Here is an 18,199-nt window from a genome sequence, read left to right as displayed (position 1 = left end):
CATGGCAGCAGCTGCCATAATCTTGAACTCGGAGGCATTGAAAGGGCTAGTGAGTGGCATGGTACCAAATCAAGTTAATTCAGTGCAGAGCAAAAACCTGGATTGCAAAACTGGCACCTAGCATGAAACTGGTCCAGTGTCTTGCCCTTGCCCTGGAAAAAAAAAAAAAAAAAAAATCAAACAGCTACTCTATTGATGGTATGGCACCTGTGTAGGAAGTTTTAATCTTAGTGCAATATGCTGCCAATACAGAAATCAGATTATACCTGTGAATGTGGGAGAGAAAATTTGTGACCCAGTGTCTTTGGTGAATATTCCACTACCAGCAGGATCAGCACATGGTTGCAGGAACTGAACCTCTTTCTGAAATCATGCACAGGTTGAAGCAACTGCACGTTAGAAACTGATGGCCATCTTAAGGTTCCTGGTCAGATTTCCCAATTACTTTTGACTTTGAGATGCTCAGCACCGTGAACTTGTCATTCACATCAATCCATGTTTTTTTGCATGTTTCAAGCTTCTGTGGTGGTGTGAGAACAGTATTCCAGGCTCAGGCCTATGAGAGTCTAACCTAGAATCTAGACTTCAGGCAGGTTTCTAGGGGTCTGACATATGGCTGACACTATGGCCAACAGTAATTTTTTTTTTTTTTTTCCTCCAAGTTATATTTTTCATAACCCGAGCCTTTGTTCTTAATCAACTGTGATGAAGCAGAAAGGTATGCACTTCAGTTACACACAAGCACAAAAGAGGTATTACTTTCATACATAATTCAAGCGAGGTTCCCTTCAACCGTGCATAAAACAAAGTTGTCCTAACGGAACGAGCCGCTCACCTCTTCACTTTGGCCACACAAACTGGAGTGAAGGCAGTATACCTGGTCCTGGATTCTGTGTCAATTAGATGTGACTGGAGTCGTCGAAATGCAATCTCATCCCCAAGTCGCTTGAGAGATCAAATGCAAGTGGGTGTTTGTGGCAGGGTTTATATATCACATCCACTTCCCTGTCACCACATCTTAAAACATGGGGCGTTCAACCTTTACATTTCCTTGTGGTAAAATAAAAGGAGCATTCTTTCTTAGGCTAATGAAATGTAATTTGCAAATTGTTCATTTCCCTCCTGAATCATTTGGAAGTTTCACATGATTAAATGTACACATCTTTTCAGCTGTGTGAATATTTATTTTTGTTGATGATGAACTGCACTTTTTAAAATCTTAATTTTGGATCATTTCAGCTTGGGTTCATACAATAGATAACATGGGCTACATGAACTTGGTGAGGAAACAGCTCCTGCTCCCTCTCCCACAACAGAAGCATTGTTTTTCTTTTTTTGCAGTTGTTTGGTTGACAAGAACAATGCAGAGTTGATTTTTGTCCTGGGGCATTGTTTGTGCCACTAGAAACGTCCAATTATGTGGATCTGTCAGCAGAACAACTCTGCCAGGATAGAAATGAATCCTTATTTGACCATCCAAAGCCTCCCTTGACAATGAGACCAGAGTAAACTAACTCAGGATGTAAAAAACAAAAATGTCAGTGTTAACAGAGCTTGACTAAGATAATTTGAGGTGGCATAATTTCTGTGATTTCAGACTTGCATCCTTTGGACAGTACTTCCATCTCTTTATCACGCAGTTTGTGGCCATCTTAACACACCCATACTGTTTGTTTTACTCCAAAAACATTTAATACTAAGTTGTCTATATATATATATGTGTGTGTGTATATATATATATATATATATATATATATATATATATATTTACTTTACATAATAACTACAAAAAGGCATATTAAATGTAAGATACATTACAGTAGGCACTATTAGAAACCCGTCGTCTGCATGACGTCAATTAGCGTAAGGAGCGGTGAACGAGCACGCATTTACGCCCGTGTGCACGTACGACCTTGTTTTTGTTGATGTTTAATTTGAATGCGGCTGCGCGCTGCTCAATGTTTTCACCGCTGCTGACGCGACTCTTAGAAAAAAAAGAAGAGAGAGATAGGTCGGGGAAAGAGCCTCTCGTTTACCTCCTTTGTCGAAACGGAATCCATTATAAGGCCCGTGTGTAGTTTCACTTGAGAGCCCCGGGAGGCGAGCTAACGTTGGCTGTTTAGCGTTAACCTTAGCTAACGACTAGTCAACCTCTCCCTTTATGTGATCGCCCTTCCTCGTCGCCGGACGCCGCCAGCGAGGGCCAAGGAACAAAATAGCTAATCGCCATTATATGATCCAGTGTCCAGCGTCACTATTACCCTCCATGTGGGTGAGGGAATTGTGTGTGTCGGATTATGGCGAGAAAAACAGTTAGCAGGAAAAGGAAGGCAGGAGAGCCCAAGGACCAACAACAGGTAGGCGGAAACCAGCGGGTGCATGGGTCTTAATGGCTAGCTAGCTAAATATCTTAGCATGCTAACAAGTAGAAGGGATAGCCGAGTTTGCTAATATGAGCTAGGTTAGCTAGCTCAGTGACAGCAAAATTGGTGACATTTCATGTGTTTGATTACTGAATTTCAGCAAGTAGACACAAAAGCCTCGTCGGCACTGATTCCATTCAAACAATAACAGTGTAAGTCAACGTTACTATGCACTTGAAAGAGGAGCCGCTAACAGCGTGACGTTAACGTTAGCCGACGCTGGGCAGTAGCGGTGTGAACGACAGCTAGCTAGCAAAATGGCTAGTTAACCTAGCTTACGTTGTTAGCAGGATTAATTTATTTGTAGTCACAGTCGCCCGAAACGGGTAACGCCAATAATTATCATTTTATTCGGCCAGATTCAATGGATGTCAGCGCCTAGATACGTAGCGATCATGACTCGAAGCTGAGCTCGCCTCGTTGTCATTTGAAATTTTCTGTAATGTTGAATGTAACGTTGCCTAGAATGTAAGCTAGCTAACGTTACACATTTACTAACCTGTCTGTACACATACCAGACTCAAACTCAGTGTTTAATCACACAGGGCCAGCTGATTCTCTTCTTTTGTATGTAAATGACTCAGCCGGTTGTTAATTTCACTGAGCTCCTAGTCAGGGCGTCCACCGTCATTCCCCTGCAACAGTGAAACACCCCCATCATACCAAGAGAAAGCTCTATTTAAAAAATAATTATAATGAGAAAAGGGTTGCTAGCACATAGACTTTTGAGACTCAATAATAGGAATATTCAATATTATCCTTCAGACACTGGTATGGAGTGTTTTATAGCATTTTATTTTATGTACCAGTTAATAGCCTAACTTCCAAAGCTAGCTAAAGCAAAATATTAATATTTCCCCTTTCCACACTCTCAGTGATACTAGGTGCATAGAAATCTTTGCGTCCTGGATTTGTGCTCATCTCATGTCCAAATTGGGAATATTGACACAAAACGGCAGCCATGAGAAGTCGGGCCTGCTGGACATTTCATTATAGTAACAGAGCTAATGCACACAACCTATTTTCAACATTTTCCTGCCAAGCATGCTCCAAATAAATGCCCAAACACATATACACATATACATACACAGATTAGCCATTGAGATGTATGTCATCTGGCAGTGAATGACCTATTCAGGCATCCCTGAATGTCTGTGTAGACATTTTCAACGACAAACATTTGTTTTACATGCTAGAACTACTGGATGAATGAGTGGGAAAAAAAAAACAAAAAACAAGAAAAAACTGCATGCTTGCCATATAACTAGGCTGCTTGGTGTGTCTATAGGCTTGTATCGAAACGAGTGAATGTGTGTGCATTCCTGACCTAAAATGTTTCTGTAGTCAGTCTCTAGTATGTTCTTTTGTTCTTTCCTCTGTGCTATCCATCAGCTGTAGCTGGCATCTCTGTCGTTGCCAGCCAATATCACTGGCCTGCTTGAGACAGATGTTGTATCAGTGCTTTTGTGCATGCTCATTGGCCATGCATTGGCCCAACCTGATGAAGTGTCTGTGAAGGTGTGTTCGCGTGTGCATGTATGCTCCGATACTTATGTGACCTAGTTGGCCTCTTGAATCTGGGTCAGTGAGCAATGAGTAATGGCCACGGTCTTCCGGACGAGCGGGTCTGGCACAGCACTTAGAGATATAATGAAGGGAGGTCAAGAAGATTGAAAGAAGGAGATTTAACACAATTAGACAGAATGATTTCTATTTTTTTTCTTTTTTAAATAGAAGTGTTTTGCAAATGGGGAATAATAAGCTTTCAGTACTTTTTTTTGACGTGGTGTAAACACAAGGTTGATACCCAATAGAAATCCACTGACTTGGTTATCAACATTTTCCAACATAGGCTATTCATTATTAGAGACTTGATGGGATTACTACTATTTACAGTACTATATATTTGCTGATAGTATGCAGATTAGGAGAGAGGAGACACCGCACCACGCACTGTGCTACTGACCTGGTCAATACTGGATACAGAATGGGAGAAAGCCGTCACAGCTCTATACACAGTTGAACGGCACAATGAAATTCTAACTGTCTCCATTGACTGCCATACAATAGCCTAAATAAAAGACTGGAGGTAGATTAATCACCTGACATTTGAATTTGGAAGGACAGGAAAACCAAGCAATAATCTAAAATAAAATAATAAAAGTATGCTATGATTTGGAAAAAGGTTGTCAGTTATGTAAAGCGTGCAAGCAGTTTAGCAAATGGGCTCTGTTTCAGTTGGTGAACTATAGCTTAGCTGGTGGAAGCATCTTGACTTAATTTGGCTGTTGGCTTAATGGTTGTCAGTGACAGAGGCTGTCCTAATGTAACTGCTTAGAACATATAATAATGGAATGAAGTTTGATTTAGGAGAGGATCAAGAAATCATGAAGCAGTAAACAACTTATTTCAAAATGTGGTTGATTTGGTCTTGATTAGTCTCATGATACAACTTTGTAAAACACGATTGGTGGCACTCATATATTTTCTTTGTTGACCAAATTAGAAGTTTCCAGATTCGTTTTATATGCCATTTGGAACTGAATAGAAGTGAATGAGCTTAAGATATGGCAAAACCAATTTAAATATTTTAATTATAGCCTAACACATGTAAAAAAAAAAAAAAAATGTCAGAATTAACAGTTGGATTGAACAAAAACTCTAATGTTGCTGGATGTAGTGATTAAATCAATATTCCAAGGTTTCTATGCTATCTTTGACACACTATATGGACAGAAGTATTAGGACAGACCTCTTAATCATTGAATTCAGGTGTTTGATTCAGTCCCATTGCCACAGGTGTATAAAATCAAGCAGCTAGCCATGCAGTCTGCCTTTTCATTTGTGCATGAATGGGTCGTTCTAAAAAGCTCACTGAATTTGAGTGGTACTGTATTGGTAATGTAATAGGATGCCACCATTGCAACTAGTCAGTTTACGAAATTTATTCCCCCCTAGATATTCCACGATCAACTGTAAATGGTATTATTGCAAAGTGAAAGTCTTTAGAAACCACAGCAACTCAGCCACCAAGTGGCAAACCACATAAAGTTACAGAGTGGGGTCACCTAATGATGAGGTGCATAGTGCGTAAAAGTGGCTGACGCTCTGCTGACTCAATAACTGTAGAGCTCCAAACCTCCTCTGGCATTAACATCAGCACAAAAACTGTGTGCTGGGAGCTTCATGGCATGGGTTTCCATGGCCGAGCAGCTGCATGCAAGCCTTACATCACCAAGCACAATGTCAAGCGTCAGATGGAGCGGTGTAAAGCACGCTGCCGCTGGACTTTGGAGCTGTGGAAACATGTTGTGCTTCTCTATCTGGCAGTCTGAAGGATGAGTCTGGGTTTGGCAAATGCCAGGAGAATGTTACCTGCCTGACTACATTGTGCCAAGTTTGGTGCAGGAGGGATAATGTTATGGGGTTGTTTTTCTTGGGTTGGTCTAAGCCTCTTAGTCCCAGTGAAGGGAAATCTTAATGCTTCACTTTACCAAGACATTTTGGACAATTCTACGCTTCCAATTTTGTAGGGACAGTTTGGGGAAGGCACTTTTCTGTTCCAGTATGACTGTGACCCAGTGCACAAAGCAAGCTCCATAAAGGCATGGTCGGGTGAGTTTGGTGTGGAAGAACGGGACTGGCCCACACAGAGCCCTGACCTCAACCTCATCCAGCACCTTTGGGATGATCTACAACAGAGATTGTGAGCCAGGCCCTCTCATCCAAAATCCATGTCCGACCTCACCAATGCTCTTCTGGATGAATGGGCAAAAATTCCCACTGATACCCCAAAATCTTGTAGAAAGTCTTCCCAGAAGAGTGGAAGCTGTTACAGCTGCAAAAGGGGGGCCAACTCCATTTTAATGCCTATGGATTTAGGTGTAGATGTAATTTGTAGGTGGCCCAATAATTTTGTCCATATAGTGTATGCAAGGCTATAATTTGTAATGATTATTTAAGTTACTCTTTTCCTCATTTGTATGAAATACTATGGGGTGATTGTGAATACATGTTTCTCAACCGCACTATTCACTTGCAAGTTCTAGGCCCATGATGACCTCTGCTCTTGTTTCCCCAGCTGGGCTGGTGTCAGACGGCACCCAAGCGGAGCCGAGTTTCTTCGTCATCGCGTCACGCCCAGCAGTGGTGGCGCAGTCGGCGCTCGGTGGTATGTGCCCTCAGGGGCCGGGAGTTCAGACCTCAACAGCAGCATGAGCTGCGGCTGCAGCGGAGCCTGCGAGGCTTTGCGGCAGGCAGGCTTCCTGGCATCCTCAAGGAGAGGGAGTTCTCTTTGGGGCGACTCAACAAAGTGTTTGCCTCGCAGTGGCTCAACCACCGGCAGGTGGTGTGTGGGACCAAGTGCAACACGGTGAGCTATGAACAATTTGTTACTAACTGAATTTATTCATGAGCTATTCTCAGATACTCCCAAGCCAACACTGTACTTCAGTTTTAAAAAATACATTTTTGAAGGCAAGTGTTCATTGTGTCACCACTGCTTTGTCCTCTTCTTTCGCTGCACCAACAGAGGGACACACAACTTTTTAAATTTGTGTGTGAAACCTATGAACAAAATCGTCATTTTTATACATTCTTGCATTGGGCTAATGTCTAGTTAATGAATGGTGAAATAAATATATTCCCCATGTTTCTGGGGACACCCAGGAACCCCCTCAAGCACCCATGTGAGCCCCCAGAGCCCAGGTTGAGAACCTTTGCTTTAGCAGAACCTATAGTTTCAGTGAGAGACATACAGTGTTGAAACATTGGTATTGCCTTGTCTCTATTTTTACATTTAGGCCTATTGCTAGTTACCTGTATAGCCTTTGAGGCCTTGACTGACACTGTCTTTGGGGCTAATGTAGATATTAACAAATAGAACAGCTTGAGCCACATCAGAGCTAAAGTGGGATTTCCTCCGTCCTTTATGGTTTTGGAGCTGTTAAGGCGAAATTATAGCCTTACAAGACAGACTTGTGTCACAAGTTTAACACATCGCAAGGCTCTGCTGGCGTCTGTCTCCTGAGAGTGACCTTATTGTTGTCTTGCATAATGCAAAGTGCTCAAACCAACCAGAACAGTGAGTCATTTGATGCAAGCACAATGCACCACATGCAAGCACCATATTATAGTGTTAGGAACTGCTCCATAGGGTAGCAGGGTGTTTTGGTGTGTACTAGTAGTGACGGAGTCCTTCAACCAGAGCACGTGGGTTTAAATGTCTGCCCTGCTTAAGTGTCTTTGAGCAAAACACCGAATCACTGCCAACTTCAAGAGGCGCTGATTTTTATCTGTCCCTGTTCTCTGACCTCCATTTGGAAGAGAGCAAGCAAAAGGACCATTTCTTCCTTAGGAATCAGTAGTATCTCAAAAATAATTGTGACTGTGGATAGAGCACTCTCGCACATCTATGTAATTATAGTTTGTAATATTAATATCTTCTTCTTCTTATTATTATTATTCTGAACAAAGATTACACAACAACCCTTACTGAACATTTAATTCTAACCAGAAGTCTCCTTAATCCAATTGTAGCTTTTTGTAGCCGATGTCCTGACGGGACAGATAACACGCATTCCCATGCTGAAGGACAGGGAGTGTCGCGGTGGAGGCTCTGGGGTGGTAGGGGGGCATTTCCCCCCCACAGGGAGTTCTCGCTCCAGGCTGGACCAGCAGGGCTGTGGGATCCATGCCATCGAGCTCAATCCCTCCAGAACACTACTGGCTACTGGAGGGGACAACCCCAACAGTTTGGCTGTCTACCGGCTGCCCACTCTGGACCCTGTCTGTGTTGGAGATGTAAGTGTTCTGTCTCTGTTTGAGTTTACTGACATCCAGCTATGTCCCCATCAAAACACTCTTGGTCCGCCACCACTAGCTTTGTTGAGTTTTTTTGATTCTGGAACATAAGGCTGGTAGGTGACAGTAGCCACGGTAATGTTTCATTATTTAAATGTGCATGCACCAGTAAGGGCCCATAATGCTTGTAGATGGGGTTTGTCCAGTGGGGTTGGAAGGTGTTACGTTGCCTCTGGCATACTCACTGAAACAGTGTGGGTCCACTGGCTACATTAGCTTAGCATAAACCAAAGTTGGATTGATTGTTCTGTTTATAGTTTTTTGTGTGAATGTAGAATGGCATTAAAAAAGCATAGAACTCTAGCGAGAGATAGCATTGCTTTTGAAATGCTTATGCCTAGAAAGCAGTTGTGCTTTGAAGTGTGAAGTGTAAGAGATCTGATACTGCTACTCTACTGTTCCGAATCAGGAACCCCTGCTGCAATCCTGAGTGCTGTCCCATTACTCTGAGTGCTTGTTTTACATCTGTTGCAATTATTTACGACTGTCGTGATTGTAATGTTGTTCAAATTGCCAGTCCTATATCAGTATGTCAGTTTAGATCGTTCACACACATTTATATGAAATGAGTCAATTTTGTCCTGCTTTCACATTGTACTCATTTGTTTTACAGGATGGTCACAATGACTGGATCTTCTCCATAGCGTGGATTAGTGACAGCATGGCTGTATCTGGTGAGTTGATCTGCGCTGTAAGAATCAACCTCGCTGTCTGAGCCTGTAACCTGTAAAACAGCAGTATTCCAAGCCATCATATCTATCTAAAAAAAAAAAAGTCATACTTCCAGCTGTTCTGTCATTAGACACGTAGTAAAATAAGAAAAATTAAATAAGCACACCTACTCACAAATAGAAGTATCTGAATGAGTTTCTCTTAAAAATAGAAATGAAAATAAAATACTGCTCACTTCAGCCCTCATCTGAGCAAGACTGGGTCTTTATCCTGAGCATTACCAGTTACATCAAGTGCCATATGAATTTATCTTTAACACATCTTTGACATTTTTGTTTTTCTTTTCTCCTACATTTGATTCTCTCTCACTGAATACAAGCGTTTCCTGCTGTATAGTTGCATTGATTGGCTGAGTGATTTAAATAACACACACCAGAAAGAGAAAAGTAACCACAACAAACCAAACCAAACAAACACACCATAAAAAGTTTGCAGACTGTTTTGTGGTCTGGGCGGAACCATTACAGACTGGACCGCCAATTGGTGACACCTGGTGTAAAGGATATGGAGCTCCAGAGGGGAGTTGGTCATTAGATAAGAATTTGCATGATTCCCTCCCAAAGTGGACTAATTCCAAGTCAGCATCCTCTACAACACACCCTAATCTCATTCCTTTCTTTACTATTTCTCTCAGACATTACATGCATACATTTTAAATTTTCTGACATAGTTAGGTCTTCTGTATGTGTTTCATTTACCAGGGTCGCGGGATGGCTCCATGGGCCTGTGGGAGGTAACCGAGGAGGTGCTTAGCCAAGCTGAACGGAGTCAGAACGAGGAGGCAGTACCTTGCTACTCCCACATCTCCCACCGTGCCCTCAAGGACATCCCCAAGGAGTACACCAACCCTTACAACTGTAAAGTTCGTGCTCTGGCCTTCAACAACAACCACAAGGTAGGTCTGACACTAGCATTGTCATCCTGTGCTACATGCCAACATGTTGAAAAATATTTGATAAATGTCCTATCAATCGTTATTTTAGGTAGTTATTTAGGGCTATCTTCTCATATGGTCTTCCCTTTTTGCAGGAGCTGGGTGCTGTCTCCTTGGATGGCTATTTCCACCTCTGGAAGGCTGAACACAACTTGTGCAAGGTAAATCACAGCATTTTTTTTTTTTTTTTTTTTGAAAGATTTCCCCTCACTTGTGTAATGGTGTCTGCTTTTTTACATATTTACCAGCCTGTGAAGTTGGCTAGGTTGTAACGGTACATTAAATAGTTTGGTTTGATATGCAACTCTGAATTCACGGATTGTCACAATATTTTGACAGTTATTTTGACAGTTTAAAGTGAAGTCTATTTGTTTCCCCTCGAAAATAAAAACCAATCACCACAAACAAGTTGACTACAAGTTTGACTTTAAAACTTTAAACATCTTTAATGCCGGTCCAAATAAGATTTTTACAGCAGCTTCAAGAGTAAATAGCTAAAAAACACTGAAGTGTACATCTGAATTGGCCATGATACTGTTACATAGAATATGGATGTCATTGATAGGCGAATCTGTATGAATCTTTTACAAGTCTGCCCGACTGCGAAATTCCATCCATATTCATCTTCAGTGGTATCATGGTCAATTCTACCAAGTTTGAATTCCAGTCTTAGTAAATTTAGTTTTAAGTATACTTTAAAGGAGTACAGAGAGAAACGGCTACATATTACAGAGTCAAACACAACAATAACCATATACTGGAACATTCTTCCCTTGGAGTTGTGTTGTATATGGTGCAGCATATATCTAGTGTTGCAGACCTCTTACAGTAGGTACAAACAATTTGTCTTGTCAGTTGTTGATATTTTATACCTTAACTGGAAACCCCAAATCCAGCTGCACAGCAGATTTAAAGCTTGATGCAGAGTTGTCAGTTTCAGTTTTGCGTCCATCTTGCCAGCTTACTAGATCCTCACAGTTGTGTTTAGCTGAGCTCACTGCAGGTGTAAAACTTGCGAGCCTTGCACTCTCTCTAGTGTTTAAAATAGAAAGAACCGTTTTGAAATTAATTTCTTACATATTGGACTGCAGCTGAAATCACTTTCTGAACTTCCATATGCATATCATCCAATTTATTATTTTGTCATGAACTTTCCTCTCATCACTGGAATTAATATCAATGGTAGCTGAAGTATCTTGTAACTCTCGTTGCTCACTTGGCACACCATTCTTCACGGTGCAGTTCACAGTGCTTACAGAAAGAAATACGTGAGAAGTAGGCTACTCGGAGGGAGGTCAGGTGTCTTTAAGTGTCTTGAAATTTTCAGTGAATGGATAGCTTCTGTTTCAAAGCAGAATATGGGCTGGACAGTGAGTTTTGAAAGCAGTGATCCTCACCACCTAGTCAAGCTATTATGATATTGATCAACAACCCTATTAGTGCCCTGCGGTGTACTCATTTTGTGACATGGGGCAGTAAAAACCTTACTTATATCTTCTTTAACTTATTTTCCTCTAGCTACTGTCCACCAAGCTGCCTCACTGCAAAGAGAATGTGTGTCTGGCGTATGGACAGGACTGGTCTGTGTATGCTGTGGGCTCCCAGGCCCACGTCTCCTTTCTGGATCCACGGCAGCCCACACACAGCATCAAGTCAGTCAACTCCAGAGAGAGAGGTAGCGGTGAGTACTTCTAAAAGGAGCTAAGGCTACTAGCTTTACTTAAACTGCTGTACTCAAAGGCCTAGCTGAGGGAAGAGGCATGATTTTGTGCAGTTGGTACAAACTCAATATTACAATATAGGCCATGGTCCACCGCAGTATGGTCCCTTATTAGATTATATAAACTGTGACAAAAACACAATATGCTACATAGCAATAAGGAGTCTGCAATCCATCAATTAGAATCATTTGAAGACTCATTATGCCCAAATTCAAAGTCTTGTTATACTTACTATTCAGTGCTGGTGTTGCTTCAGTACTGTTGTTATGTAAATTTTGTTTTCTACAAAATTGTGTGGCAGGATCCTTATGCTATCAATGTTTCTTTTGACACCCTGTAGATGTGTGAACACATAGACCTCTCTGATTCAGATTTTTCTGTCCCCTAAGGGAAATTTTAACAGAAAATATACAAGAAATTTTAGAGTCTGTTGCTGCATCTTGCGCAGTGTCACACTGTGTTTACATGCAGACAAATATAATATTCATCACACAGTTTCAGACTTATTCCCAAAAACAGAACTTCATATATACACCTTCATATAAACACCTGATTGTTTTAGAATATACCGACCAGTGCCAGGCGGGGTGTAATCCTCTTAGAAGTGCTGGATTATCCCATTGACAATCTGCTCATCAGATCTGACTGCAGCCATGTAAACCTGCAATCATGCTTCACATCAGAGGAAGACTGTGTCATCCAGAAAATAAATAAATGAATAAATACATATAAACATACATACATATAGTGTTGGGCAAGCTACTTGGAAAATGTAGTGAGCTAAGCTACCAGTTACTCTACATTAAATGAAGCTTCACTACACTGAAGCTACCCTCCAGAGAAATGTTGCAAGCTAAGCTACAATACAATGACAAAATGTAGCTTAACTACACCAAAGCTACTTTTTTTTTTTTTTTTTTAACATCGAACCAACTTCATTCCAAGTCATTGCTATCTTAGTGATCAATAAAATTGTCAGTCAAACAGAGAGTCAGGCAAAAAAATGTTCAGTTCAATAGTTTATGAAACTGTGCTCTCTCTACTTTTACTGCTACAAACCATGGCAACAAAAACAAACAGCATGCCTCTCATAATAACAAAAAAGCAGGTGGTGTGTATATGCTTATGTGGGGGAAGTGTCTATATATATATATATATATATATATATATATATATATGTGTGTGTGTGTATATTGTTAGTATAGTTAGTGTGTGTGTGTGTGTCTATGTATATTTGTGTGCACACCTGTGTTATATGCTAAAATTAGGGCACATTTGGAGGACAATGTTTAAATGACAGTGTTTAAACTCAATAACGTGGTTCAAATCACAGTCATCTTTGTCACCTGCGTGCTTGTGTCCTGCTGCAGCAGACAATTAGGACAGGTACGCGACGTCAAACGGAAGAGTGTCTGTCAGCTACACTTGCAGGTCCGTGAGCAGCAGTGACGTCACCCGCTGCTCCAAGTTATATTTCAAACTGCAGCAAAAGCTCTGCTGCGTTTAAGGTTTAGAAATGCCTGGGAAAATGTAGCTTCTGTGGACGCTACCATGCTATTTCATCAGTAAAATAGTTTCACTACTTAAAAGCTATTTGATTTAGGCAACAGTGACGTTAATGACCACACTACTGACAAATGAAGTTTAACTAGTAACGTTGCTACTTGTAACGCCGCTACTGCCCAACACTGCATACATACATACATACATGTAGAGGCTTAGGTTTACAAAGTTTCATTCTATATAAACGTTTATCATCTGTATGTCTCATTGGCTCTAATTACTTTTATTAACCTTTACCCTCTATAATTATGGCAGTAGCATCCATGCGCAATAATCATTAGGCCAGACAAAAAAAAATTCTGGGTTCCAGTTCCCGACCGGGTGTCCCATTTAACCCCCGAGTCAGGTTATTTTATTGGTCTCTGTGTAAAAATAAAATTAAAAAAATAAAATAAAGGCACTCTGTGACCGAGTGTGACCTTGTTGGCATTGGTGAAAAGTTAAGCAGGGCTTTTATTTTGATCTATGTTGCACTCGCCTTATTTGTGATATTCTCGCGTAACTTCGGAAAATAACTTCATGGAATCACATGCCACCGACTGGCCGGAAAAAATGGACTTCCGCACGGTGTGTGTGATTTGTCCTCACTATCCACTAGTGAAAATAATCCGACTACAAGAGAAAACCTTCGTAGATGTAGTGAAAGAGGTGAAACAGTGCCATTGTAGATTTGCAAGTGCAAGCTGCCCCCACCGTGGATCTTGGCTCTATGGCGGTGGGCGTGATGGGTGTATTCGACTTCAGGTACCTAGCGCTGCGATGCGAGCCAGAGACACCTCCCTCTGCTAGTAATAACGCTGCTCAGTCCGTTAAAAAGGTGGTAGCTTATGCAAATATTGAATTAATTATATTTAAAAAGCAACCCATGCATCGCTTCTGAAAATAAAAAAAGAATAAAATAAAATAAATCCCCCCTACCCATCTTTAAAATGCTAAATAAAATAAAATAAAATAAAATAAATTCCCTACTTATTCATGCCCTTAAATGACAAGGAACCGGAACCCAAGGTATTTTTTTGTTTGGCCTTAGAGTGTACAGGTGGCAGTCATGTACCAAGTAGGTAAAGCGTGACTGTGAGGTAGAAAATAGGAGAGAGGCCTGGACAATCAAAAATGAGATCATTCCCATCACCAGCTGCAAAAATGTAAAATAGCTTATCACATGCTCTGTCATACATCTAATTAATCAACATTTGGCATCTGAACACTTTTAGTAGGTCTAGACAGAGAAAAATAAATATTGGTCTAGGACAACAAAATCAGATAAGTTCTTTACAAAGAGAAAGATATATGTGACCAAAGCTTCTCACACTTCAGTTGATTCAGCCAAAATGAGAACTGATATGGTGTGTGCACTGTTATATTCAGACCAAACACAGAGAATTCATCACATGTTGTGATTACATACAAAATCAGTGCAAAGATTCGAATAGATGTGAATTTGTGCTAGGTGACATGAATGACGCAAATTTTGCACGAGTTGAAATTTTTCAGTTCGAGTGGAAAAATTCATGGCTGTACAAGTCTGTAAAGTGGAAATTCACTTTGCGTTTGGTTTGAACATGTCATAAAGTTGCTAAAGTGAAAATAAAAATTGTCGCATACATGACATTTAGTAACAGTGCCACTGTGTCATTATATGTATATGTATGTATTATATGTAAACAGTTGAAGTTTATTGACTACAGTGCTCTGTGCATGATGGAAAAGCAAACGGGCTACAGTTGACAGACTGAAAGATAACTTGCCAGACTCCAGAAACTCTCAGAGGAGCTAGTTGTTGAGTTGGAAGGGATGAGCAGTGGGCCCAGAAATGAACTTTTTAAAGTTCTCTTTTGAATCTCTACTCATCAGTAGTCCATAAACCATATATTTCTTTGTGCAGGGATCCGCTCTGTGAGTTTCTATGAACACATCGTGACAGTTGGAACAGGCCAAGGGTCCCTCCTCTTCTATGACATCCGGGCCCAGAGATTCCTGGAGAACCCCTTGAATCCAGCCGGCGGGTACCGGCAGCGCCCAGGAGAGGGCATCCTCAAGCTCACTACAGGGAAGGGCTGGCTGGTCTGTATAATCTCTTTTGTAGTATCCATCATGTCTAGTAAAGATTTTCCTTTTGGAGTGTTGAGGTGCAAACCTGAAGGAAAATCTGCAGAGCTTGCACAACTAACTCATTATTGTAGCTGTAGAAATACTTTATTATAGCTTCCTTTAAAAAAAAATAAAATAAAATAAAATTATATATATATATATATATATATATATATATATATATATATATATATATATATATATATATATATATATATATATATATACACACACACACACATATATATATATACACACACACACACACACATATTAGCGTGGCCCAAAAACACGAAAGTTGGGAAGTCTAAGCTGGATAATGGAGAAGATAATGTTGCGACTGAGGCTAAAGATCAACTTGAAATTTGCTCATGTAAACAAAGAATTTAAAAGAACTTATATATATATATATATATATATATATATATATATATATATATATATATACATATATATACATATATATACATATATATGTATATAAACTAATTATTTAAGTGTTACAGATTGCAGATTTTGTGTTTTCAACTTTATGCCTTCCTTCTTTCCCCTCCCTCCTCCTCCTCCTCTGTGCTGCCTTCAGAATCACGACGAGACGTGGAGGAGTTACTTCTCAGACATCCACTCCTTCCCTAACGCTGTGTACACCCACTGCTATGACGACTCTGGCACCAAGCTGTTTGTAGCCGGCGGACCACTCTGTTCTGGCCTGCATGGCAATTACGCAGGACTTTGGAGCTAGCCTCTTCCCTCTCCTCTGCATCACTACATCATCCACCTCCTGCTCTTTAACTTATCCGGTCCCTCCATACTTCCTTATCTTCAGGTCGTTTGACATCACCTTTTTTTGGTATCTCTCTTGCTTATTGATTTGTCTCTCTGGTCGCCTTTTGCTCACTCTTGGACTCAGGAGCATGATCTTGCCCTCAGTGTGTCACGGCTTTGAATATCAGTGTTGTGTATCTTGTTCTTTGTATCCACTGTTACACTACCCCTTTCCTCCAGTTAGTCCTTTGTTTCCCCCCACCTCAGCTGTTCAGTTTTTTGTATAGATGTATAAAGAATTAACCAGTGAATTTTAAAGAAATGCGAAGTCTGCCACTGAGGAACTAAGAAGAGAGTTGCTAAAAAATGAAGAATGACATTAATAATTTTTCATTTAAAACATTTACAAACAGCGCGCAGAGATTGGACTATGCTCTTGTTTTTGTCGGCTTGCTGTTGTATGTAAGGAAAGTGTTGGCGCTGGTTTCATCTGTGATATGACACTGTCTTTGTGTAAATGTTGGAATTCTCTCCCAACAGCTCCTCTTCATTCTCTCACTGAAATGGACGGCAATAAAGAGGGAGAGAGAAAGGAGGATTGAAGAGACGATTAATTTTGAAGGACTGAACAGGGGTGCAATTTGATTCCTGCAAAGAAATTTGAAATAGAATGTCCACTGATTGGGACTGGCCGTCCTGTGCCATGATGATCACAAAGAACAATTAAGAACTTCTGTTTTCTTCAATCAGAAGTAAAGTAAAGGGGATAGCCTACCTAATCAAAAGGCGACAGTGTGTTCATATTTTTCTCTCTGAGATGATGTAAAGGAGTAACAGTTTAAGATTGCTAAAAGCAATGTAGTTATTCTGCTACGAATAATCCCAACACACTTATTTTATTTTTTATTATTATTATTGTTATTATTATTTTTGATTCTGTGTGATTTGATGAACTTACCCTGCTGATATTATTCCTACAAGCTTTATTCTTATTTATTATTCCCCTCTCTGTCACCCTAATTCAATAGTTCAGGGGTGTTTAACTCCACTTGCTGAAGGATGTATAGCCTCTTTGCCCTTTATTTTCTTGTTTTCTTTGATGAGACCGCTTTCAGCAGATTTGTCCATTGGCAGTGGTTTCTTGGCTCAGGCAGAGACTCATTTCAAATCCTGACAGACTATCTGTAAATTTAGGCTTTACCACAGAATTCCTCTAAGATTTTTAAGTTTGGTAGTGTCATCAAAGATGAGAAGTGACAGACATCGGGGCCTTTGAGTACTGGGTTGAATCCCCAAAGTCTTTGTAATTCTCTGAGTCCTACAGGAATTCGGAGAGAAGATCTGAGGTACTTCTAACTTGGGTCTTCTGCCAATTTAAGAAAGATGCAAGGAGAACTAACAAGACTTTTTGGACTCCACCCTGGAGTTGGATGCTGCTGCAGTTACAGACATTTGTTATCACTGCTGTTGAAAAAGTTTTCTTTTTTTTCTTTAGTTTTTTTTGTATCAAGGATTGAGTGTTTCTGCTCTTCTCCTTGTTTGGCAGAGGCAGGGTAGACTTGAGTTACGTTTTGCCTTCCTCAGGTCTTTCTGTGAAAGACTGCTGCAGGCGATCATAGTTTTGCTTTTCTACATGGAACTTTTCTCCACAATTTTCATGATAACTCTAGATTGAAAAGAGAAACCCCAGTAACGACCACAAGTTGAACAAATAACCAACACTTTTAAAGTGTATTTTATATATAAATGTGTATGTATATGTATGTGTAAAATGCATAGGGACAAATGCATACATTTTTATGTATATGAGGAAGTGTGTGGACTGACCTGTCTTTACTTGGTGATGCCCTCTTTTTTTATACACACCTCATGAATGTTTTTACAAATGACTGAATCTGAGGATATTGTATAATATCAGCATCTGAAAAAAACAACCTATTAAATCTTTAAAAAGAAAGTGAATAATAAAAATAAAACGTATATTGATGTAATATTTCTCCTGGATTTATTCATACTTGTGGGATTACCACACTAAGTAATATTGCCAGTGTGTCACGCTTGTCCTATCAGTCTTTACACAAGCTGGAAAAATGGCATCGCTAGGGGGA

The 18,199-nt window shown here is 40.3% G+C and overlaps 1 protein-coding gene across 1 annotated transcript; it reads left to right on the top strand.

Annotated features, from left to right (window-relative positions):
• Window positions 1–1,906: 1,906 nt before the first annotated feature.
• Window positions 1,907–18,077, top strand: dcaf12 (DDB1 and CUL4 associated factor 12). Its single transcript, XM_030051690.1, has 9 exons — window positions 1,907–2,357; window positions 6,505–6,795; window positions 7,962–8,225; window positions 8,899–8,959; window positions 9,719–9,912; window positions 10,047–10,112; window positions 11,470–11,632; window positions 15,121–15,299; window positions 15,910–18,077. The coding sequence occupies exons 1-9, from the start codon at window positions 2,298–2,300 to the stop codon at window positions 16,066–16,068; spliced, it is 1,437 nt and encodes a 478-aa protein (XP_029907550.1). The 5' UTR covers window positions 1,907–2,297; the 3' UTR covers window positions 16,069–18,077.
• The last annotated feature ends 122 nt before the right edge of the window (window positions 18,078–18,199 follow it).

Source organism: Myripristis murdjan, chromosome 5 (assembly GCF_902150065.1).
Source record: "Myripristis murdjan chromosome 5, fMyrMur1.1, whole genome shotgun sequence".
Lineage (NCBI taxonomy): Eukaryota > Metazoa > Chordata > Actinopteri > Holocentriformes > Holocentridae > Myripristis > Myripristis murdjan.
This window is presented reverse-complemented; position numbering and strand designations above follow the sequence as displayed.